The sequence below is a fragment of the Phragmites australis genome, chromosome 9, assembly GCF_958298935.1.
Source record: "Phragmites australis chromosome 9, lpPhrAust1.1, whole genome shotgun sequence".
Taxonomy (NCBI): Eukaryota; Viridiplantae; Streptophyta; class Magnoliopsida; order Poales; family Poaceae; genus Phragmites; species Phragmites australis.
In genome coordinates this window covers 17354030-17378274 of record NC_084929.1, presented here as the reverse complement: position 1 = coordinate 17378274, position 24245 = coordinate 17354030, and the positions used below count along the sequence as shown (strand labels likewise).

The 24245-nt window shown below is 50.0% G+C and overlaps 1 protein-coding gene across 1 annotated transcript; it reads left to right on the top strand.

Annotated features, from left to right (window-relative positions):
• The first annotated feature begins 15292 nt into the window (after positions 1 to 15292).
• Positions 15293 to 16003, top strand: LOC133928037 (22 kDa alpha-zein 14-like). Its single transcript, XM_062374329.1, has 2 exons — positions 15293 to 15337; positions 15533 to 16003. Exons 1-2 carry the CDS (start codon positions 15293 to 15295, stop codon positions 16001 to 16003), a joined length of 516 nt encoding a protein of 171 aa, XP_062230313.1.
• Positions 16004 to 24245: the final 8242 nt, after the last annotated feature.

The window sequence follows — 24245 nt, the reverse complement described above, 5'->3', positions numbered from 1 at the left end:
GGTGGTGGTTCGGGTTTCGTCGGAGATGGTGATCGGGCATGTGGCCACAAACATCGATGTCGGCTTCAGTGGTGTTTCAGTGAAATGAGGGAAGCATGGCGTAGAATGCGGAAAGACTAACTCAGCGGTATGGTTGGTTTTGGAAGGGGTCATCCGAGGTAGTGGCAAAATAGCGATGACTGCTGCTAGGTTTGGTGGTGATCGTGAACAGATGCAGGAACGAAGATGCTCGCGTTCCCAGAGATTGGCTATGAATTTTGAGGAACCGTTGAAACAGAGATGTTCATATATCCTGGGAACACAATGGTATGGCATAATGAGAGGAAGAACGATCAACGGAGATGAGACGGGTGATGGCTGTGACATGCTGTGGTTGGCAATAGCTGTCCCGCGGCTGTCCACGACGGCGACGACCATGGCGGTGTAGATCGGGCTTTGGCCGGGGCTAGGGCTTGGCTAGGGACTTAGTATGATGATAAAACAGTAGTAAGGGAGGAGAAGAAGGGGTCCTCACCTTGCTTTGGTCTGTACTACTCGAAAAGATCTACAACTTTGGTAGTCATTGGGACTTCTGAAAACGCCATCTTGATTTCCAAAAATGCACCACAAGATAAATTGTTTGAACTCGGACTTATCTGCGCAGCACTGATTTTGGGGGCTATAACTCCTACTCTATTATCCGAAAGAGGACTTCCATAGGTTCAAATCGAAGCTCCCGATGAGACCTACAACTTTGGTATTGTCAAGATTTGCACTTGAGGCCGTTTTGAACTGCGAATCTTCATGGGAATATGAGACTGTCCAGACCTCCGCGAAAATTTAAAGATTTCGTGGATCCTTTGTTGGGCCATCTAGAAGACTTGGCTAAGGGTTTGGACTTGAGTAAGATTGAGGCTAAAGACACTTTAAGTATATCTAGGCTTTAGAAAAAAACCTTTGCAGAGAAATTTGAATAGGGTTTGAATTTGAATTGAGCTTGGAGTGAATTTAAAAGAAATGAAAAAGATGAGGTTGAACAAGAATATGAGTAGATAAGGAATTTGATTTTGGATTTGGGTAGAATTTTGAGAAAGAGGAGAGACATTGTCTTTAAACAAGGATTTGGATAAGATTTGAATTGAACTGGAGAAGGATCAAGTATGATCAAGGATTGAATAGGTGATGAATTCAAGGATTTTGAATTCCAAGCATTAAGATCCTTAACTTATTCACTACTGAGTTTTGTAAAAACCTTTACAAAATCTTTTTCACTCAAAACTCCAAAGAGAAAAAAAAAGAACTCTAATGTATTTACCTGACTCCTAACAAAACTCAGCATGCAATGCACACAAAATAATAACCTATATTAATTGATTGATTCAGAAAATAGGTTTTAAACCTATACTACTGGTGAAGCTATTCAATAATCTTAGAAAATTTCAGACATTTGAGAAATCTGAAAATCAGGGTGTTATATTGCTGCCCAGCTTCGGAGGCAATCTGTCTAAAGCCTGATGATAGTGTGTTAGATGCAAAGCCGAAGGCTTGACAGGAGAGGTGGTCCTCGACCCCTCGGTCCTTAGCCGCTGCCCAGCTCTAGAGGTAATCCGTCTAGAGCCTGGCGATGGTGTGTCGGAGGTAAAGCCAAAGGCTAGATGGGAGAGGTGGTCCTTAACCCCCTTGGCCCTTAGCTGTTACTTGACTCTGGAGGTAATCTGTCCAATGCCTGGTGATGGTGCGTCGGTGGTGAAGCCGAAGACTAGACGGGAGAGGTAGTCCCGAACCCCCTCGACCCTTAGCCACCGGCCGGCTCCGGAGGTAATCCGTTCAAAGCCTAGCGACGACGCATCAAAGGCAAAGCCAAAGACAACATGGGAGATGCGGTCCTTGACCCCCTCGGCCCTTAGCTGCTGCCCGGCTCCAAAGGTAATCTGCCCGGAGCCAGGCGATGGCGTGTCGGAGGTGAAGTCGAAAGCTAGACAGGAGAGGTGATCCTCGAGCCCCTCAGCCCTTAGCCACTGCCCGGCTCTAGAGGTAATCCATCTAGATCCTGGCGACAGCATGTTAGGGGCGAAGTTGAAGACTTGACAGGAGAGGTGGTCCTCGACCCCTTCAGCCCTTAGCCGCTGCCCAGCTCGGGAGGTAATCCATCCGGAGCCTGGTGATGGTGCGTCGGAGGTGAAGCTGAAGAGTAGACTAGAGAGGTGGTCCTCAACCCCCTCGGCCCTTAGCCACTGCCCGGCTCCGGAGGTAATCCACCTGGAGCCTGCGATGGCGTGTCAGAAGCTGTTGCTCCTGCAATGAATAGATGGGGATTTCATATTATTTCCTATGCCACGCGGAGTAGGTTCTACTTAATATTAGCATTATCTTCATAAACGACGTATGAATCATGTCTTAGATGAGACTGTAGGGTAATGACTTTACCTTTTACCATACGTGTTTGAGTTACCTTGGCCATACCTTTTCCTGCAGGGAGGGGGATTTATACCCCTTTAATCTGTTGGATGTGCCTCTTGGAGGCTAGTGGGTTTCACACTTCTCCGACACGGAGGCGTTTGCCTTCAATATGCTGGGGGGTTTTGTTTGATAGGTCTTTTAGAACCTCTCCGTCTGGCAGAGGTTTTTTGGAAGACATCCCCATTTGCAGGGTTTTTTTGAAGACTCTCCGTCTTGTGGAGGTTTTTGCAAGGCTCTCTGTACGGCAGAGGTAACTATTGTGGTGCCTGCCCCCTGAGGGGTGACCGGTTGCCAATTGCGGCCCGACACCGCTCTGTCGGGGGTGTCAGGACGACTTTCATCGCATTGGAGTGTCAGGATAAGCACCACTTGCACTGGCATTAATCGTCCGTCACCTCGCGTTAGGTCGGCTACAGGGGGGTGTCCTTTCTTCCCTGATATTATCTCCGGAGGCCGACTGCATCTTTAGGCTTTGCAAGGCCGCATGGGCACTGGAGGGGTGTCCTGAAGGGTTCCACAGCCTTTGGGGATAAGGCATCTTGCTGAGAGTCCGGAAGCTGAAGGCTCTGGAGGGACTTGCTGTAGCTTCGAGTCTTTGGAAGGCCATGTACATGTCGGAGAGTTGGCTCGAAGGGGTCAGCAGCCTCCTGGGATAAGGCCTCCTACTGAGAGTCCGGATGCCGAAGGTTCTAGAGGGACTTGCTGTAGCTTCGAGTCTTTAGAAGGCCACGTACGTGCCGGAGAGGTGGCCCGAAGGGGTCCGTAGCCTCCGAGGGCTAGGCCTCCCGCTGAGGGTCCGGAGACCGAAGGCTGGTCTATTTTCCCCTAACATAGGCCTTGCATCCTCCACCCTTCTTGTTGAAGAGCTTCTTCTTCCTCTTTTCTTGATCCTTCTTCTTGTGTGATGGGATTGTTGGCCTAATCTTCTGCTAGGTAGCGATAAGTCGGTAGGTGGAGAGCTCGACGTTGATGATCCAAAGGTTTCGACCCGAACAGATCGTCTCCCTTGCAATCACTACACCACAGCTCTGTTGGTTATCAACCGTGTCGCACGGTTGACCTCGCCAAGAAGGCTCAATCCCTGCAAGCGTACCGAGAACACAAGCAAGAACGTAGAAGATGCAATCTGAAATATTGCGAATAGAATTCAAGCACTCAAAGTTGGGGTTCCACAAACACTTGCGGCGGCCTAGTCGGTCCGGAACAAGAGCGAAAATCTCACAATCTGTGTGTAGATCAATATCTAAGCAAAACCCCCCCTAATTGGGGTGGCGGTTACTGTATAGAAGAAACTAGGGTCAGCCAAGGACCCCTGGACGCGTCCCTAATGGACTCCAAGATGTTACACAGCCCAACGGGCCAAAAGATGGTGGCGCAGCACCCTGACAGATTCTGGACGTCCACTTGTTTCGACGATTCCTGTTGACTCAGAAAGAATTTGGACATGTGACTAGTCCCGTTGGAAAGATTATCTCCTTAGCTTTCCAACCATATGGAGAACGTCAAAAACGGAGTCCGTATGCGTCCTGGGAGACGATTTTAGTGCAGTCTGGTCCTGGACTCCAAATCGGACTCCCGTGTTTATGGAGAACTTGATTGGACCTCCACCTTGGCTTGGGCGCCCTTGCTGGTCTTCTCCCGTGTTCCTAAGTAACAATACATCACAATTATTCACTAGCATCCCATCCTTATCAAAATATAAAGGAACACTAAGGAACGAGCTCACCTCATGATTTAGTTGACGTGCACGAGCTCGTGTCAATGGACCTATTGTTGGAGGAATACTCGGTGTGTGTGTATCCGAAAGAGTGATATCCTCATCATTGTGCTTGTCCTCATTCTCAATTACATCAATCTTCTTAGACTTGTTCTTGTTTCTCTTGTCGGGATGAGAGTAATCATATGATATATGACCAAGGTTACCACAATTATAGCACTTCTTCTTGTCTCCGCTACCGTACTTACCAAATTTCTTTTGGAGAAATTTGTTCTTCTTTAGATCATAGTGATGGGAGTTCAGGTTGTGCACCATTTTGGGCAAAATTTGTTCTTCTTGGGATTAAATTTCTATGTCACCATTTTGGATCTTGTCGGCTCTTGTAATCATGTTGGGGTCGGACTCCAGGTTGTGCACACCTCTTTCTACAGCTGCACAACCCTAAGTTGACCTTCTCACTTCCCTCTATATATATACACAGTAGCCGTCATAGTTTAGGCTCGGATTTGGCTTATATTATTTTGTTTTAGATAGTTTCACCATTTATCAGTTTGTTGAACCCACCGATAGGCACCTTCCTCGAGACTCTACACCAACCGACCACCAGTGCTCTTGACGAAACGGCCACCGCCATCCTCCGCATCGAAGCCATGGACTGGAGGGCTCCCCTCCTATCCTTCCTAAAAGGAATAGAAGAACCGAACGACTCGATTGTGCTCCACCGCATCCAGCATCGCGCCAGGGGCTACCGTCTCATAAATGGCGCCCTTTACAAAACAGGTATCTGCGCTCCCCTACTTCACTGCATTACTAAACAAGAAGGAGCCAACCTCCTTCGGAAGATACACGAAGGCCTTTGTGGCAATCATCTGGCGCCTCATGCCCTAGCTAGTAAGGCACTTCGCCAGGGGCTCCATTGGCCTACGATCATGTCCGATGCAGAAGACCTCATTCGCACATGCCAAGAATGCCAATGGATGGCACGCCAAAGCCATCGACCCCCAACTCCCTTGCAACCAATCGCCCCAGTCTGGCCACTGGCTCATTGCGGTATGCACCTCATCGGTCCATTCCCCCGTGCCAAAGGCAACTTTCAGTACGCAGTGGTGGCATTGGAGTACTTCTCCAAATGGGTCGAGGCCGAATCCCTCATGGCAATCACATCAAAGAATGTCCAAAAAATCTTCTGGAAGAACATAATCTACCACATCGGTGTCCCACGACAGCTCATGGTAGACAACAGCACACAATTTGACTACGAGCCTTTCAGACAATTCTGCGATGACCTCGGCATCGAATTATGCTTCATAGCAGTTCAACACCCTCAGTCCAATGGTTCCGTCGAAAGGGCCAATGGCAACATCCTCTCTTGTCTAAATTTCTGCCTCGTCGGCTTAGCTCAAGGCCTATGGGTCGAGGAACTTTCCAAGGTTTTGGGGTCTCTACGCACCACTGTCACGTGGGCCACCGGGTTCACACCCTTCTGCCTCCTGTATGGAGACAAGGACATGACCCCCACAAAGGTCAAGGGGTGCTCACTCAGGGTACAACTTCCACAAACTAACGGAGAAAGGGAGCTCTCCATCGACCTCACCGAAGGCACGTGGCTCCATGCCATTTAGAATCTCGATCACTACATCTAGAAAACTAAGGCCTGGTACGATACGAGGGTTGCGCCACAAAACTTCAAACCCGATGAACTAGTACTTCGACATGCCCTAGCTCCGGGAAAGTTGTGCAACAAATGGGAAGGCCCATACCTGGTCCTCAAGTCTAACAGGCTCGGCTCCTACGGCCTGGCCGATACAGAAGGGACCCCCTCGAACACAGTTGGAATGAGGAGACCCTCCACAAGTACTATGTGTAGGGGGCCCTAGGCTCAGTCCTCTCCGAAGATACAAAAAAAAAACTCCACACAGAACCCATGAAGACCCTCCGGCACCTTGAAGGTGTAAGTCTCTGTGCTGGACAGGCATTCCATCTGCAATCTTTAAGGTCTCGCTAACCATCATGGTGGATAGGCAAAGACCGCTCCAGCAGCTTGAAGGCATAAGCCTCCATACTGGACAGGCATTCCGTCCACCATCTTAAAGGTCTCGCTAACCGACATGGCGGATAGGCAAAGATCGCTCTAGCATCTTGAAGCTGTAAGTCTCCAAGCTAGACAACATTCCGTCCGCCATCTTTAAGGTCTCACTAACCTATGTGGCGGATAGGCAAAGACCGCTCCAACAGCTTGAAGGCATAAGTCTCTGCGCTGGATAGGCATTCCTTTTGCCATCTTTAAGGTCTAGCTAACCTACGTAGCAGATAGGCAAAGACTGCTCTAGCATCTTGAAGACCTAAGTCTCCATGCTAGACAGGCATTCCACCATCATCTTTTGGGCCTAGCAAACCTAAAATGGCGGATAGGCAAAGACCGCTTCAGCATCTTGATGGTAGTGCCTTCATACCGGACATGCATAACACCCTCCGTCATTTCTAAGGCTTGGCTGATCTAACATGGCGGAGCGATAACCCCCCGGCACTGGCAAGACTAAAAGTCACCATGCCAAAATCATCTGACCCTTCTGATATCTTGAAAATAAAAAATTCCAAGCTCCTCACTCACACCTACTGCAACGCAATGCCCCTCAAATCTCGCACCCTGTGGCCGCTAAGCAGCTATAGGATGTGAAGGTGCTGGGATAAGGGGCACTTGCGAAGCGTCGATACGATCAATCATAAAAAAAAGAGAGAGAAAGAAGGAAAACAACAAGCTAACGCAATGCAAGTTAGACATACATAACATACAAACAGTTTTTGCATATAGCTAGCCGCTGTACATCAAATCTATTCCCAACAAACTTGCTAGCCTGTTGTGCCTCCCTGTAACACTACGGGAAGATGATGGTGCCCGACTACCACGCTTCCTGGGAACACCGCGGGACCTGGAGAGTCGTCCCCGGCAACTGTGCACAGGAGGCCGACATGAGCCCCCTCTACGAAAAGAGCTACTGCCCGAAACAGAGACTCGGCCCCTCGGGAAGACGAAGGATCTGCCGAAAAAGGATACGAGTCAAAGGCCGAGAAATCTAGCTCTTCCTCCTCCTGCCCCTCCGGCGAGGCCTTCGCGGCCCGTACCTCCTCCATCTTCATCTCATCTAGAACTGGCTCAAGAATTTTCGAAGGCACTCTTCTGTCTGAACCCTAGGGAAGGACAAAGCGTTGTAGGGAATGTGAGCCGACAACCTCCTGGGCTATTCGAGCTGCACACCAGTCATCCTTTGCAACAATATACATCCAGAGCAAACACAAGGTCACCTGTGGATCAATACACCCCTTAGAATCGCGGGGCATAACGAAGCGACTCCATTGTCGAACGGACGGAATAACCCCCAACGCTCTCCTCCAGCTCTCGCTGCACATTACCCACCGCCACCCAAAGGGTGTTGACATCACCTTCAGTGGACACACGGGTTGCATTGGCCGCATCGGCAAACTCCCTCACCTCCCGGAGGTCTTCGGCAGCTTTCCGTGCCTCAACCTTTGCACCCTCACGTAGCGCCATCTCCTCTTGAAGACGACCCTCCGCAGACTCCGCCCACTTTCGGGCCTCTTCCAAGTCCTGGCGAAGGCCCTCAACCTCGTCACAGGCCACGACAAAGGCCTGGCGCCCCCACCTCCCTGTGTTGCCATCAAAATTACTTGCTACGAGGCACAACAGAAGAAGGAAAAGGACAAAATGAGCTACTTAGAACCAAACACCGGACCCGGCAAATTGTAACCAATACTACTGAGCTAAAGGGCCACCGCTACCAACCGCGCCTCTAGTTCATCCAAAAGACGTTGGGCCAATGATCGCTCGACCTCTCCACTCTGGAGAAAAGAGGAGGCCGCAGCGAAAGCTCTTAACGCCTTCGAGCGCAGCACGAAGTCGTCCGGGGTCAAGACCCCGAGGCCAGGGCCCCCGTCAACCGCTCCAAAGCGAGCCTCAGTAGAGGGCACGGTGTCTCCAGCACTAGCCACCAAGGACAGGTCACCAACTGGCTCGGGGCTTCACAGAATGAAGCCACGTCCCCCAGGACGGCCTTTAGAGACCCCTCCGAATGAGTCCCCAATCCCTGCTGGGCCTCTGGGGCCTTGGGGGGTGGAGTCAAGGATGCATCCACCTCGAGGGTCTCTACAAAAAAAAATGAAGGAAAGACAAATCAAGATCCTGATGCACAACTTAAATAGGATATGGCTAACGAAGCAAATAACACCCCACCTAGTTCCTCCGAACCTCTTACAGGAGGGCCTGTAACATCCTTGACGTCTGAACCGATGACACCAAAATCATAGTCCACGGAGGCCATGCCTCTCCATCTGCTCTGGCCATGACCCACAATATCCGAGGAGACTCGGCCCTTCCTCCAGTCATCAGCGCCAAACTGACCCTCGCCTCCGGACTGGTCGCTCACGCTCCGAACCCTCCTCACACGATTCTTGCGAACCAGGGGTACCTACAACGACTCGGCTGTTGAACCGGTATGCGAGCCTTCGAAGACAGATGGCCGCCGGGCATGGATTGTCCTCACACGGATTGGGGGGCTGCACGCACTCATTTTCCAGCGACCTTAGGCTCTGGAGGATCCCATCATGCTGGAGCCCCCACTCCGAGATGAAAGTAGACACAGTTGTATTGCTCCTAGCTCTGTGCTAGGGCCACCCGTCGCTCGCGCTCCATCTAAGTAGGGGGGCCCAGGATCACCTCCGCGATCTTCGCTGCGCACTCCTGTGGGAGGCAGCTCTCTGAAAGAAAAAGAATGCTCACATCTACAGATCAAAAACCAAACTACAAGGAGAACTCACCAGCACTGACGGGTGGGCTGGAGTACACCTTTGGCCACTCTACCGCACCTTGCTCGAAGACGCAGTTCCAGCCCATCTGAAGGGGCTGATTGCGCAACATGGTGAACTCCTCCACGAGGTCATGCATGCTCATCTTTTCAGCCACCCTCCGGAGAAGGGCCAGCTATAAGGCAAACTGATTGTCCGTAATCCCCATATCTGGCTCCAGAACATATGCAATATCCTGGTTTTTGGAGTGAAGGGGCGATGCAAGGCTGGAATTGTAATAGAACCACTACTGCAACCAGCTGGTATACCACCGACCATTGATAGCCGTTGCTGGGAAGGCATCATGATACTGCAGCTGTATCTGGAAGTTGACACTCCTGAAGCTGAGGGGCCTCTTCGTCCCCTCAACCTTGATCAGCTTTGGCTGGCAGCTGGCAAAGTGGGTGGCCACGAAGAAATTCGCCCTCCCTTCACACCCCTCTGCTTTCATGGCCCACTTGAAGGTGGCCAGGCGGGCAATGGCGTTGGCTTGGAGCTGAGGAAGCTCCACATAGAAGTGGCGGAGCACCTCCTCGAGCAGTGACACAGAGGGAAAACCCAGGCCCACCTTGAAGAAGGCCTCAAACACCACGACCTCATGGGCCAGAGGGTCGGGACCTCCTCGTCCAACGGAGGTCGAGCGACAGCTCTGGAGGGAATCTTCCCCTCCCTAACCATCCGATCAAGCTCCTCGTCACCGATGACAGACGCCCCCAGCATGGTGGTTTGCTGTGGGTGACTTATGCTAGCACGCCGGAGCTCCACCCTTGGCAGTGGCCCCATCAACGATGGGAAAACCAGCGACACCTGAGGGTCCCCCGCCGCGGCTACTCCAGCGATCTCACTCACCGCCCGAGTTTTGGCCCCACCTGGGGTACTCGAGCCAGCCATATGAACCACAGGAGGATGGCAAAAGGCGCTGGATTACAAGAGAGGGGAAGAGCAGGGATCAAAGGACGACTCGCGGAAAACAAAAGATGTTGGATGTTGAAGACAAAAGGTAGATGGGAACGAGGAGCTAGCAAAAGGGTCACTCTGGGTAATCCCTCTCCTTCTAAAAATAAGGAGCAACTTCCCCAGGGCGCATCCCACATCCCCCTGACAGGGTGAGATCGTGCCTTTCCCCAGGGCGCATTCAATGCCCCTGTCACCCACGACATCAAGCGTATCATTCCAATCACTCAGGTCAAACCTTCCAAGATAAGCCAAGCAATACTTGGGACCACAACCGTCAACCACAAGCCAGGGACCATCGGAGGCCCTGCTCTGAAGGAACCGTGGGCCCGACTGCTCTGCTAGTCGTCCTCGCAATGGGCTACTATTGGGGGTCATTGTTAACAACCCCCGATGGCCCCTTGGATTAACCAGCCCTGATGAGGACATCACTCTTTCGGATACACACACACCGAGTATTCCTCCAACAATAGGTCCATTGACACGAGCTCGTGCACGTCAACTAAATCATGAGGTGAGCTCGTTCCTTAGTGTTCCTTTATATTTTGATAAGGATGGGATGCTACTGAATAATTGTGACGTATTATTACTTAGGAACACGGGAGAAGAACAGCAAGGGCGCCCAAGCCAAGGTGGAGGTCCAATCAAGTTCGAGTCCGTTTAGGAGTCCAGGATCAGTCTGCACTAAAATCGTCGCCCAGGACGCATACAGACTCCGTTTCGACGTTCTACACATGGTTGGAAAGCTAAGGAGATAAGCTTTCCAACGGAACTGGTCCCATGTCCAAATTATTTCTGAGTCAACAGGAATCGTCAAAACAAGGCGACGTCCAGAATCTTTCAGGGTGCTACGCCACCATCTTTTGGGCCGTTGGGCCGTGTAACGTGTTGGAGTCCATTAGGGACATGTCCAGGGGTCCTTGGCCGACCCTAGTCTTTTATATACAGTAGCCGCCACCCTAATTAGGGTTGGGTTTTGCTTAGATATTGATCTACACACAGTTGTGAGATTTTCGCTCTTGTTCCGGACCGACTAGGCCGCCGCAAGTGTTTGTGGAACCCCGACTTCGAGTGCTTGAATTCAATTCGCAATATTTCAGATTGCATCTTCTACGTTCTTGCTTGTGTTCTCGGTACGCTTGCAGGGATTGAGCCTTCTTGGCGAGGTCAACCGCGCGACACGGTTGATAACCATCGGAGCTGTGGTGTAGTGATTGCAAGGGAGACAATCTGTTCGGGTCGAAGCCTTTGGATCATCAACGTCGAGTTCTCCACCCACCGACTTATCGCTACCTATCGGAAGATCAGGCCAACATTGCTCATCAAGCCCGACCTCCCGAAGCCCAGCCCCGCAAAACCTCGGTCTCCCGAAGCCTCTGTCTCATGAAGCCTTGGCCTCCCAAAGCCCCGATCTCCCGAAGCCTCGGCCTCCCGAAGCCCCGGCCTTCCGGAGTCCTGCCTCCCGGAGACTTCACCCTCCAGAGCCATGCCTCTTGAGGCCCCTGTCTCTAGCTGCTCAGGCCAGCTTCCCAGAGGCTACAGGGTGAGTCATCAGGCCACTGGAAAGATCTGCTAGAAGGGGAGCACCGGTCATACCTTGCCTGCAAGAAGGTGACGACATTAAATGCTTGGGCTGGTGGACGCCGCTCTGACACCCCGGCGTAATGGAGGCTATCCTGACACCCATGACAGTGCGGCGCCAGGCCACAATTGGTGACCGACTCGCCCCCTTCAGAGGATAGGCACCATGATGGTTACGATGATGGATATTTATCTCCCAGGTAGGGTAAAAAGTAGTTATCCCAAATAAGGCATAGTAATTCGGTCGGATCCCTGATATTTGTACATTGTGGTAACTTGTACGCCAAGCTACGCATGGCCCTATAGATAGGAGACCTAGAGGCGAGAGGGCAGGAGGACACAGAGGTGAAAAAGCACCAAGTCACGCTGTGATACTCCCCCAGATCAACCCATTTTTTCTACCATCAATACATTCGTGGTGTTCCTTCCTCTTAAACTTCATCTCCAAGCTTGAGTCTCCTCCTTAGAAGAAACTCTCACCATACTTGCTGGGGCAAGATGAACTCTAGCTCCAACACCATCTTTTATCATAGTTGCATAGGACCATTGTCATATTCAGTTGAGCCATTATCATGATCATCATCCCAAAGCAAGGCTAAGCATCATCTACCCTTGCATAACAAAAACCATAACCATGGCGACAAGGATGACAAAGGAAAACTAGGGTAAAGCCTAACTCTTGGGATTCCTAGTAATATTATTAGCATGCATGTGTGTAAATCAAAATATTTAAAAAAGGGGATCAATATGGTCAAGAACACAACTTGCCTTCACAAAACTTAGTTCTGTCTTCAAAGTCATTGTCCTTCTAGCTCCTTCGAAAAATTGGTGTCTACTAGCAAACATAAGTGAAAAGGCAACACATAAACAACAAGATCCAAAAAGAACCAAATAGAACACAACAATCATAATCACACACAAGGTTACATTTTCTAAAAAATTTGGAGAAAGAATAGGTCAAATCGGACCTACAGTTGATAAGTTATGGCTTCTGAAAGATTAAAATATGACAAAAAGATTAACTACAGGTGAAACTATGTGATTAGGAAATTTTCTAGAATTTTTCGGAGCAATCTTTGATTTTCTGGGACTTTCTGGGATTTTTTTGGAATATATTAGTATTTATTTGAATTCTAAAACTATATAAAAACATTAATTATAATTAAATAACATTATTAAAACTAGTTTCCAAATTACTCCTATTTTTTAGAACTATTTTTGTACTAAAAAACAAATTATTGCATAATATATATGGTTTATGATGTCCGCACAGAAAATAAAACAAATAAAAGAAAACAGGTGCTGACTAAGATTGCTGACTCTACACACTAATCTGACGTGGATAGAAACGTCGGTGACTTAACCTACGTGTTGGCTGAGGTGGCTGGGTGATGTGGCCAACTAATTGTGTTAGGGCTCAATGACGGCGATGTTAAGGCTCATTAAATCTGTTCAAAATGTATGTTCTCATCTAATCTCAACCATTCTCTATTGATTCAACGGCTAAGACTTTATTGCACCCAACTCCGGTATGGTTTGCAGCAGCGGCAGCTTTGGGACAGCGGCGGATGGCCGGAAAACTCTCCGGAGTGAGTTCTCGTGGTTAGATCACAAAGATGTGCGGCAAAACAAGATCAGGAGGTCAAGGCGAACTCACCTAGGCAACAAGTCATCGTCGGTGAGGCTCTCTGCAGCTTGGTGTTGGTGGGCGGCAGGTTTGACCATTGGGACTCAGTGTAGAAGGCGTTTCGGCGGCGGATTAGCTTCGGTATGATGGGCAAAAGTTGCATGGTGCTTCGGGAAGGCTTAGGGGCTGTCGTCTAGGGTTTAATTGTCTAGCAGTAACACGATGCTTATCTCATTTGAATCGCACTTGGAAAAAGGTTTAATGGGAAATAGAATTATGAGAGGCAGGTGTATCTACCTGAGCACCTTCCAGATGTGCGCGCAAATGGACTTAGTCCAAATTAACTTGAGTTCATCTCGGCCGGTGGGTTGAGCTCGGATTCGATCCCGTAATTGAGTTGAGCTCTACAAGACTAGCCGGGCTATGTATTCATGAGGACCAGATGCACTCGTTGGAGGGCTTCAAAAAGATCTCCTGGTCAAGTGTGGTCGGATTGCGCATGGCGGCCATCTCCGTTTCAGACAAGGAACAGCGAGTGGGAGAATCCGACCAGAGGAGGAAGAAGGCATCGACCGCGTGCTTCACATAGGAGTTGGGCCAGAGCGGCTAGTTACAGCCCAAGATAGAAAGAGAAAGGGAGAGGGGAAAGAAAGGAGATGGCTAGGCTATCTCAGCTGTATGTATGTATGTACGTGTGTGTATGTATGTATGTATGTATGTATGCATGTATGTATGTCACACAAATTAAAAAAGAGCTAAACCCTTTGCAATTGTATATGTGAATATATACATATATGTATACATACATATATACACTTCTTTATGTTTTTATTTAGCTGGTTATTATTTTCTTTGTATAAAAAATAAAATTCTATTTATGTTATGTAATTGGGCTGTTACTGCTAGTCATGCAACAACATCAGCCTTCTCAAGTGTTGGCTTGTGAGGTAGTGGAGGAGAGACCAACTCCGTGGTGTATGAGCATTAGCTGGTGGTTGCCAAGTTGTCATTTAACGCTGGGAACAATGAGCACACCATTGTAAAGACAAAGATGTTTGAGGTGTGTCACAAGCTAGCCGTGCTGGAAAAAATAGAGACAAGGGAGTCGCGATCCGGACAGGGTTATACAACGATTTATGGCACTCACAATTATTGAAGTCACACCACAAGGTTGCGCATACACTACTAAAAAAATATTATCCCGGTCTTATTGTAACCCACATACCAGTCGATTTTCGAACCAACTAAAAGAAAGCAATTGTGAAAATCATTGCTTTTCTTAGTCAGTTCATGGCTAGAATTGACCGGGAAAATCATTATCCCACACCTTATAGTTGTGCGTTGTAAGTCACAAGTCACGCGTTTTTTACACCCGGGCCACCCTTCACGATTCGGAAGATCCTAGTTGGGATTAAACCTAACCTATTGTGGTGGGATCACATTTAAGATGCATGCACAATTTAATCCCTTAGTGACCTGAATGGATGACAATCTAACAAGAATGGCGATCATGAGACCTTGGTAAGCCAACTCAATCTACCTCCCGCTTAGGTAAAAATAGTTAGATACCTATCGAATTAACACAAATCTCTCAAGGAAAAAACTTGTTGGATGTGAAATATTTCTTTTGTGAGTTACACTTATGGAAGTGGAACACATTATACATGTTGACAAATTCAGTTCAAAAAGGTTCTAGATCGACATGACAAATCACAAAATTACAAACTCACTTTTAACAGAAGAAAACGAATTTTAAGTGGCTAAGACTTTCACACACGTGTAAAGTTAAACTCAGCATACCTCCTTTCCTCATGTATCAAGAAATACTAACAAAAAGATACTTTTGCCAAGCACTAGTACAAATTATCTTGTCAGTACATATCCTATACTTACAAGAAAAGGGATCAGGAGATGTCGAAATCGACTAGATACCATGTCATCTCTAGCTTATCTAGCCTATAACATGAGTTCCAGCAATGGCCAACACCTTGTGGAGCTACATGATCACTCGTGTGTATAAATAGGGCCCAAATCAGTCCTTTGTCTATCACTCATACCATTGACAACGAGTAGCAAGGTAGAAAGTGAAATACACCTCCAAAATCTCGAAACCAATGGCAGCCAAGATAATTGTGTTGTTTGCTTTCCTTGCTCTTTCGGTAAGTGTCACTTCCGCTGTTACATTTCCGCGATACTTCCCATCGGTGAGTGTTTTGGGAGCGACACACCCATCCGTGCAATACAACATACTACAGAATGAGCTCGCTGTAGGCATCTCTCCCTCATTAGCTGTGATCATCCAACAACAACTGGACTTCCTACGTCAGCAAAGTTTGGCGCATCTGACAATACAGGACAATGCAGCGCAGCAGCAGCTCTTCAACCCACAGGCCCCAGTGAACCCTGCGGCCAACTGGCGGCGGCAGCAGCTCTACAACCTGCTGGCCATGGCAAGCACCACCACCTACTTGCAGCAGCAACAGCAGGAGGAGATCTTCAACCAAGTTGCTGTGGTGAGCCCCATAGCCAACTTGCAGCAACAGCAGCAGCAGCAAATCCTTAGCCAACTTGCATTGGTGAGCCCCATCGCCTACTGGCAGCAACAACAGAAGCAGCAGCAGCAACAACAACTCTTTAACCAACTAGCCACGGCGAGCCTCGTCGCCTACAGCCAGCAGCAGCAGCAACAACAACTCTTTAACCCACTGGCCCTAGTGAGGCCCATTGCTTACTGGCAACAAGAGCAGCAACTCTTCAACCCACAAGCCTTGGCGACCCCCGCTGCCTATAGGCAGCAAATCTTTGCTAGTGGTGCCTCCCTCTAGATTATATATGAGTTGTAATCTAATAATAAGTTTCACATGTTTGGGCATGTGACTAATTAGAAATAAGAAATAAGAAAAGTATTGGATAAGATATGGCATCCTTTGATCTTTTTTATGGAAGTATGTTTCGTAATTGTCTGTGCCATAAAATTAAGAATGAAAAACTATAAATCAGATATATAGACCTAAGATAGATTGGAATAAGTATATATTACACATACAAATCTTGTGAGGTGGGTGTTACTGGGTAGCTCTAAACCATCCAGCCTTCAGTATGTCCAAATTTTCACATGGTTATATATATGGTTGCCTTAGGAAGCTCTTCGACCCATAGGCCTCGAGCTAGGCCGATGAGTCCATAATTTATGCTGGAGAGGATGTTGTTGTTGGCTCATTCTACAGCCCTGTTGGACTGAGGATGTCGAACTGCGGTGAAGCATAATTCGATGCCAAGGTCATCTTATAATTATCTGAAAGGCCCTGAGTCGAATTACATGCCGTTGTTGACTTTGAGCTGTCGTGGAATACCGAAGTGGCAAATTATGTTTTTCCAGAAGAATTTCTGGACATTCTTCGATGTGATCGTCGTGAGGCGCTCAGCCTCAACCCATTTGGAGAAGTATTCCAATGCTACCACTGCATACTGAAGGTTGCCTTTGGCACGGGGGAATGGTCCGATGAGGTCCATGACCCAACGAGCTAGTGGCTAGACGGGAGCGATTGGTTGTAAGGAAGCCGGGGGTCGGAGGCTTCGGCGTCCCATCCACTGGCATCATTGGCAGGTGTGGATGAGGTCTTCTGCATTGGACATGATTGTACGCCAATGGAGCCCCTGGCGAATTGCCTTGCCGGCTAGGGCGCGAGGCGCTAAATGGTTGCTGCAAAGGCCTTCATGTATCTCCCGGAGGAGGTTGGCCGCTTCTTGTCTGTTAATGCAGCGAAGGAGGGGAGCGTAGACACCAGTCTTGTAAAGGGCGCCTTCTATGAGACGGTGGCCCCTTGAGTAATGCTGAATGTGGTGGAGCACGATCAGGTCTTCCGGCTCTTTAGTTCCAGTGAGGATGGATAAGAGGGAAGCTCTCCAGTGAGTGGTTTGGATGGGGAGGATGGTGGCGGCCATCTTGTTAAGGATTTTAGCAGCTGACTGTTGTAGAGTTTCGAGGAATGCACCTAATTGTGGGTCTTTGCCTGTGGTGCCAGCTTTTCCTAGGGCATCTGCCTAGCTGTTGTCCATTTGCGGTATGCTCCGTATTGATATGCAGCGGAAGTGTGCTTCGGCCTTGCAAATGGATTTGAGGTACCTTGTCATGTCTGGATGTCAAACTTGGAAGCTCTTATCGACGTGGCTGGCGATGATCTGGGAGTCAGTCCGGATGATGACTCTGGCTGCCCCCAAGGCTCGGGCCTTCCGGAGGCCTAAGAGGACGGCATCGTATTCGGCTATGTTGTTGGTCATCTTGAAATCCAGGCGAGCAGCGAATTGGACTTGTTGTCCTGTGGGGGAGATGAGGACTGCACCAGCTCCGGCTCACCATGGAGTCGCATGCTCCGTCAGTGTAGAAAGTCCAAATGTCTCAAGTAAGGGTAGCGGCGGGTTCGGCCGGTGCCGGAGTCCATTCGGCGATGAAATTTGCCAAGATTTGGGATTTGATGGCGGTGCAGGCCCGAAACCTTACCATTAAGGGGGCTAGTTCTACTACCCATTTGCCGATGCGTCCTGTCACCTCCCGGTTGTGAAACATATCACCATGTGGGTAAGAGGTTGGGACAGTGACGTCATAGGAGAGGAAGTAGTGCCAGAGCTTGCATGAGGCCATCAGCAGGGTGTATGCTATCTTTTGAGCTCGGTGTAGCATGTCTTTTCTTTGGCTAAGGCCTCCGAGACATAGTATATAGCCCTTTGGGTAGAGCGACAATCACTTTTCTCCTCCCTTACCAGGGCAATGCTGACAACAGAGGCAGAGAGGGACAAGTATGGGAGCAGCGCTTCGCCTGGGAGGGGCATCGCGAGTGTTTCGAGGTGGGAAAGGTGGGCCTTGAGGGTCTCGAATGCCACCTGGCATGCCGGAGTCTAGTTGAATGGTTCAGAACCCCTCAACATTTTGAAGAAGGGGAGGCTGTGCTCGGCAGATTTGGTGAGGAAGCAGCTGAGGGCTACAAGGCGGCCGGCCAAGCGTTGTACTTCCTTTGGATTGGTGGGAGGTGAGATTTCTGTGATGGCATGAATCTTTCCCGGATTGGCCTCGATGCCTCTTTGGGAGATGAGATATCCCAGCATCTTTCCAGCCTTAGTGCCGAATACACACATCTCTGGGTTCAGCCGCACGCCTGCAGCCCAGAGGTTATCAAATGTTTCTTGTAGGTCGGAAATGTGGTTCACTTCGAGCTAGCTTTTTCATGATATCATCTACGTAGGCTTCGACGTTGTGGCCTAGTTGCTACCGTAGTTCCTTGTGCACTAGGCGAGAGAAGGTGGCTCCAGCATTCCAAGACCGAAGGGCATCCGGATGTAGCAGTATACCCTGAAGGGGGTAATGAAGCTGGTCTTGCTCTCATCCTCCATTGCCATTTGCACCTGGTGATACCCAGAGTAGGCGTCTAGGAAACTTAGCAACTCGCAGCCGCGGTGGAATCCACTAGCTGGTCAATGCAAGGAAGGGGGTATGGATCCCGAGGGGATACTTTGTTCAACGATGTGAAATCGATACACATACGCCACTTTTCGCTGTGTTTCTTGACCAGGATGGTGTTGGAGAGCCAATCGGAGTGGATAACCTCTCGGATAACACTGGCCCTTAGTAGCTTCTGGACCTCCTCTTTTGCGGCTTGTGCCCGCTCTGGGTACTGCTTGCGAATCCCCTGGCGTATGGGCCTAACCTTCAGGTATACCTGAAGAGAGTGTTAGATAATGGAGCGGTTGACTCCCGGGACATCCTGCAAGGATCATGCGAAGGTGTCGAAGTTACCCAGTAGGACAGTTAAAAGCTGGGCTTTCTGCCCGAAGGTGAGATCCGCCCTTATTTGGAAGGTTCGATCGGGTTGGTCTGGATGCACGGGGACACACTTTTCTGTCCCCCTCTGTTGTGGCCTTGGAGGGCAGCGGTGCCCAGGATGCGCCGATGGGGAGTCCTTGGAGCCCTCCTGGGTCACGGCATGGATGTGGCGGCCAGGGAGCGGAGCAGGGTGCCCGTACTTGGCGCCTAGCTAGGTCTTGGTCGCCATGGATGGTTATTAGCCCCTAGGGTCCGGGCATCTTCAAGTAGAGGTAATTATGATAGGGTACAGCTCCGAATCTGTTTAGAGTTCCTTGTCCCAGAATGGCGTTGTAGGTGTAAGGTATGTCCACAATGTCGAAGGTGATTAGGGACCCCTATCAATCAGTATTCTTCGGACCTCGACTTTGGCGATGTTGGCTGAGATAACTAGGGCATCATAGTGGGGAAATTATAAGCCTTTGGAATCATCGATGGTGAATGTCACGGGGGCGTTGACCCATTCGGGGGCCTGTCGATTGATGCCGGTTGCTGTTGTGCACCCCGCGTGCGTAGTATCGTCGCTGCCGTTTCGAAGTGCTGCTGGAGCTCCCTCCACCGGTTATAGAAAGGTGATCTATCTGCTTTGCGTCCCTTCATCGTTGTATCGCTCTGTGGAAGATTGGGGCAGAGAAGGTAGGGCCAGCTGCGTAGGGTTCTGCAAGGCCAGACAATCGACCCACCGGCTGGCCGGTGGCCTACGATTCTTAGATCGTTCCTTGGTGGCCCCCTTAGCCAAGGCGAAGGCTGCCTGTCTCCTAAGGTACTCTTCTCAGAAGGTGGTGAGGGTCCAGCAGTCGTTGGTGTTATGTCCTTGTCCTGCACCGTGTAGAGTGCACCAAGATTCCTCCTCAAAACACCAATTCGGAGCACGGCTTCGCTCCAGGAGGCCTCTGGGGTGTCCCCGGTCATGTCCCTGGGGTGGTTTTGGTTTGGAGCCCTGCGGCTTGGGCTGATGTTGTTGGTATTTTGGCGTTGTCGCTGCTGCCCCCTTTGGGACCCGGAGGTATGAGCCTCCTCAAAGTCCCTTTTCACTGGTAGGGAGGGGGTGTGTGATGATCCTGCCTGTGAGTGTGACTTCTCGTGGTTGACACAGGAAGTCTTAGTAGCACGCGAGCACCTTAGGTGGAGTTTTTCCTCCTCTGCCCATGCATATTCCTCGAACTTACTCATGAGGACTTCCACCGTGCGTATGAGACGTCGGTTCAGTGATCGTATAGGGGGCCTTCGGCCAGGCCCTAGGTTGTGGCATCGATGACTGAAGAGTACGATATGCCCCTAATCTGGGCCTTAGTCTGGGAGAACCTTCAGAAGTAATCCCAGAGGGTTTCATCCGGCTCCTACCTGATAGTGAGCAAGCTTTCGAAGGTTACTAGCTCGACGAAGGTGCCCTGGAATTTGCTGCGAAAGAGTTCTCGGAGTTGGGACCAGGCGTGAATGGCACCAGGGTCCAATACCCAGAACCAACGTATGGCCACCCCTTCTAAGACGAGAGGGAAGCATTTAGCCAGGGTGGTCGGTCCGCCCCCGCTGGACTCTATGGTGAGGGCATAGGAATGTATGAACTCATCGGGGTCTGAATTGTCCTTGAACTTAGTTAGCTTTGGGGTCTGAAAGCCCTCCGGGAAGGGCATAGCCTGTAGATCTACCAGCAGGGGAGAGTCATAGTCTTGCAGGGGATGCTCATGATGGCGGCACGGAGTCTCCGGAGGCTGAACGGGCAGGGTCCTGGTGTCGAAGAGTTTGGAATAACATCGGTCGTCTCGGGGGCGATGGTGGTCATGCGGGTAGCTTGCTGCTCGACCCGTAGGGCCATTTGCAGTTCCTCCATATGGGTAAGGAGCACCACTAAGTGTGAGTGATGCTTGGTTGGAATGGTGTTTATGGTGGTGGCGCTGGCCGTAGCCCCTAGGGGGGAAGCATGGGCCTCGCCTTGCTACTGGGTCTCTAGGGTAGAGGGCCCGTTAGTGCCAGCCATAGCTATGGTCATGGCTTGGTCGGCGGTGGCCGTAAGACCCTCGTTTCCCCCGATTGGGGGGCCATCGTCGGCACAACCAATGTTTAGTGGCCCGAACTGCCTTACGGGCGTGGCCGAGGGGTCGGCCGCCATTGTTGCAGCCTTGGTGGTCTTCTTCTTGGGTGGCATCCTACCTTTCTTAGCACTTCTATGTTTGAGTCCCCACGGACGGCGCCACTATTAGAGCAAGAGATCGTGTTGCCCCAGCAGGTACAACGAGAGTTTCTTCTAAAGAGGAGACTCAAGCTTGGAGACAAAGTTTGAGAGGAAGGAACACCACAAATGTATTGATAGTAAAAAAATAGATCAGTCTGGGGGGAGTATCACTGTTTTGTTTAGTGCTTGGGCACCTCTATGCCTGTGTGTTGCCTTGAGCGTTCTCCTTGTGACCTCCTCTTCCCAGATGACCAGGACCCGCTATTTATAGGGTGGCACGTAGCTTAGTATACAAGTTATCATGAATTACTGGGCCTTATCCTGGATAACTACTTTTTACCCTGCGTATAGGATAAGTATCTACCATAGTAACTATTGTGGTGCCTGCGACCTGAGGGGTGAGCTAGTCACCAATTACGTCCCGACGCCGCACTGTCAGGGGTGTCAGGATAACCTCCATTGTACTGGGGTTTCAGGACAGTGTCCACTAACCTAGGTTTTTAATGCTAGTCACTTCCTTCCAGGCAAAGGATGATCAGCATTCTCCTTCTAGCCGATCTTTCTTGAGGCTTTATGACTCACCCTATAGCCTTTGGGAAGCTTGCCCGAGCCCAAGAGATGGGGGCTTTGGGGAAGGCATGGCTCCGGGAGATGCAGGCTTCGATATGATGGGCGAAAGTTGCAAGGTGCTTTGGGAAGGCTTAGGGGCTCTTCTATTTAAAGGTTGGGGCATCGGTGTGTTCAGATTCAAGTCGTCTAGGGTTTAATAGTCTAGCAGTAGCATAATGCTTATCTCATTTGAGAGGCAGGTATTCATGAGGACCAGATGCACTCGTTTGAGGGCTTCCAAAGGATCTCCTGGTCAAGTGTGGTTAGATTGCGTAGGGCAGCCATCTCCATTTCAGACAAGGAACAGCGAGCGGGAGAATCCGACCAGAGGAGGAAGAAGGTGTCGACTGCGTGCTGCATAGGAGTTGGTCTAGAGCGGCTAGTTTTGGCCCAAGATAGAAAGAGAAAGGGAGAGGGGAAAGAAAGGAGATGGCTGGGCTGTCTCGGCTGAGTAGGCCGAAAGGGAAGAAGAGGAAGAGCTGGGCTAGGATTTGGATTTTGGCCCAAGCGATTTTATTCTTTTGCAAAACTTTTCCTTTTCCCTCCTATTTTCCTGCACTCCTATACATGTACATGGGTACACATATAGAGTATATATTATGTAATATACTTATAACAAACACATATTTATATACAAACATTTTCAAACATAAAAATATTGTTGGAGCAAGAGTTCGTATTGCCCCAGCAAGTACGGCGAGAGTTTCTTCTAAGGAGGAGACTCAAGCTTGGAGACGAAGTTCAAGAGAAAGCAACACCACGAAAGTATTGATGGTAGAAAAATGGATCACTCTGGGAGGAGTATCACAGCGTGACTTGGTGTGTTTTCACCTTTGTATTTTTTCTTGCTGCTTTGCTCATCCTCTCCCCAGAGGACCATGGCCTCCTATTTATAGGGTCGTGTGTAACTTGGCGTACAAGTTATCATAATGTACAAATATCTGGGATCTGATCGAATTACTGGGCCTTATCGTGGATAACTACCTTCTACCCTATCGGGGAGATAAATATCCAGCGTGGTAATTATCTTGGTGCCTGCCCCCTGAAGGGAGCGACCTGGTCGCTGGTTGCGGCCTGACGCCGCGCTGTCTACCGAGACTATACAATTTCTTCCAGGAAATCTAGACAGCCTTACCTTCCAGGTGACCTAGGCATGCTACGTTCGCGGCACATGGGCTTGTCACGCCACCCGAAGATGTCCTACGAGGGGCGCCGCAACATAGTCTATCAAGGAAATCCCTTGATACGTGGAAACTACACTTCCGAGGCCGCACAATGCCTTCCAGGAAACCTGGGCAGACCCGCCACCCAGGCGACCTAGGCACGATGAGTCTGCAGGAGTGTAGGGATTTTGCATGGTTATACTAGGTAAGTTTTGTAGTCTACTGCTGGCAATAGGAAGCTAGTTGTAGCATAAAATATAGCTAGGTTATATAACTATTCATGCAAAGTGATAATGTAACTTAAGTTCTACTGCTTCTACCTAGTAGCTATCTATTGAAAAAAGACTTATAGCAGTAAGGTTGGAAGCCTCCAACATACTCTAGCCGTATGAAAGACGGATCACTAGGTAAACTACTGGGTGGTTAACACTGGGCGTACCTTTGTAGGAATAAGGCCTCTATTGCGAGGTTTGGTGCCTCGAATCCTGTGGCTAGGCTGGGAGAGGCGGTGCTTGACCCCTCAGCCTTTAGCCGTTGCCTGGCCCCGAAGGTAATCAATCCGGGGCCTAGCAACAGCATGTTGGAGGCGTAGTCGAAGGTTAGTCGGGAGAGGTGGTCCGCAACCCCCTCGGCCCTAAGCTGATGCCCGGCTCCAGAGGTACTCTGTCCGGAGCCTGGCAAAGGCGTGTCCGCAACTCAGTTCTTGTTGCTGATTGTGGGACCGTTAGTAGGTTTGGTAGCGACGGTGCAGGGTTAAGGGGCCGGGGATTTGCCCGGGAGTTGGCCCCAGGCCTCCGGACCTTGCGTCGTCCTTCGCCCGCTCTTTCTGCTGTCATGTATTCTGCTTTCCCTCAAAGGTATTCCTCTCAGAAGGTCATGAGGGTGCGCCAGTTGTTGGTGTTGTGGCTGAGCCCTGGTTCGTGCAGGACGCACCCGTGTTCCTCTGGGGGCACTGGAGCTTGGAGTTGTCGTTGGGGTCGTTGCCAAATGCGGTTTGTCCCGGAGCCTATTGTTTCCCCTGGGTCTGCTTCGCCCTTGGGAGACCATCGAGGCTGCCCGGTGCACCGGTTTTTGGGGCCGAAGTGGTTCTGACTATGCCTCCCTGAACGAGATGGGATAGGGGTTCCCTGTGCACGGTTGGCGTTGCGAGGGCAGCATCGGAGGCACTAGCGGGGTTCGCACACCTCGGAGCCCTCCGTCTCCTTGGAACCCTCTTTCGCCTGAGGGGCCCAAGGAGGGCGCTGGGTGGATAGACTTTTCGAAGA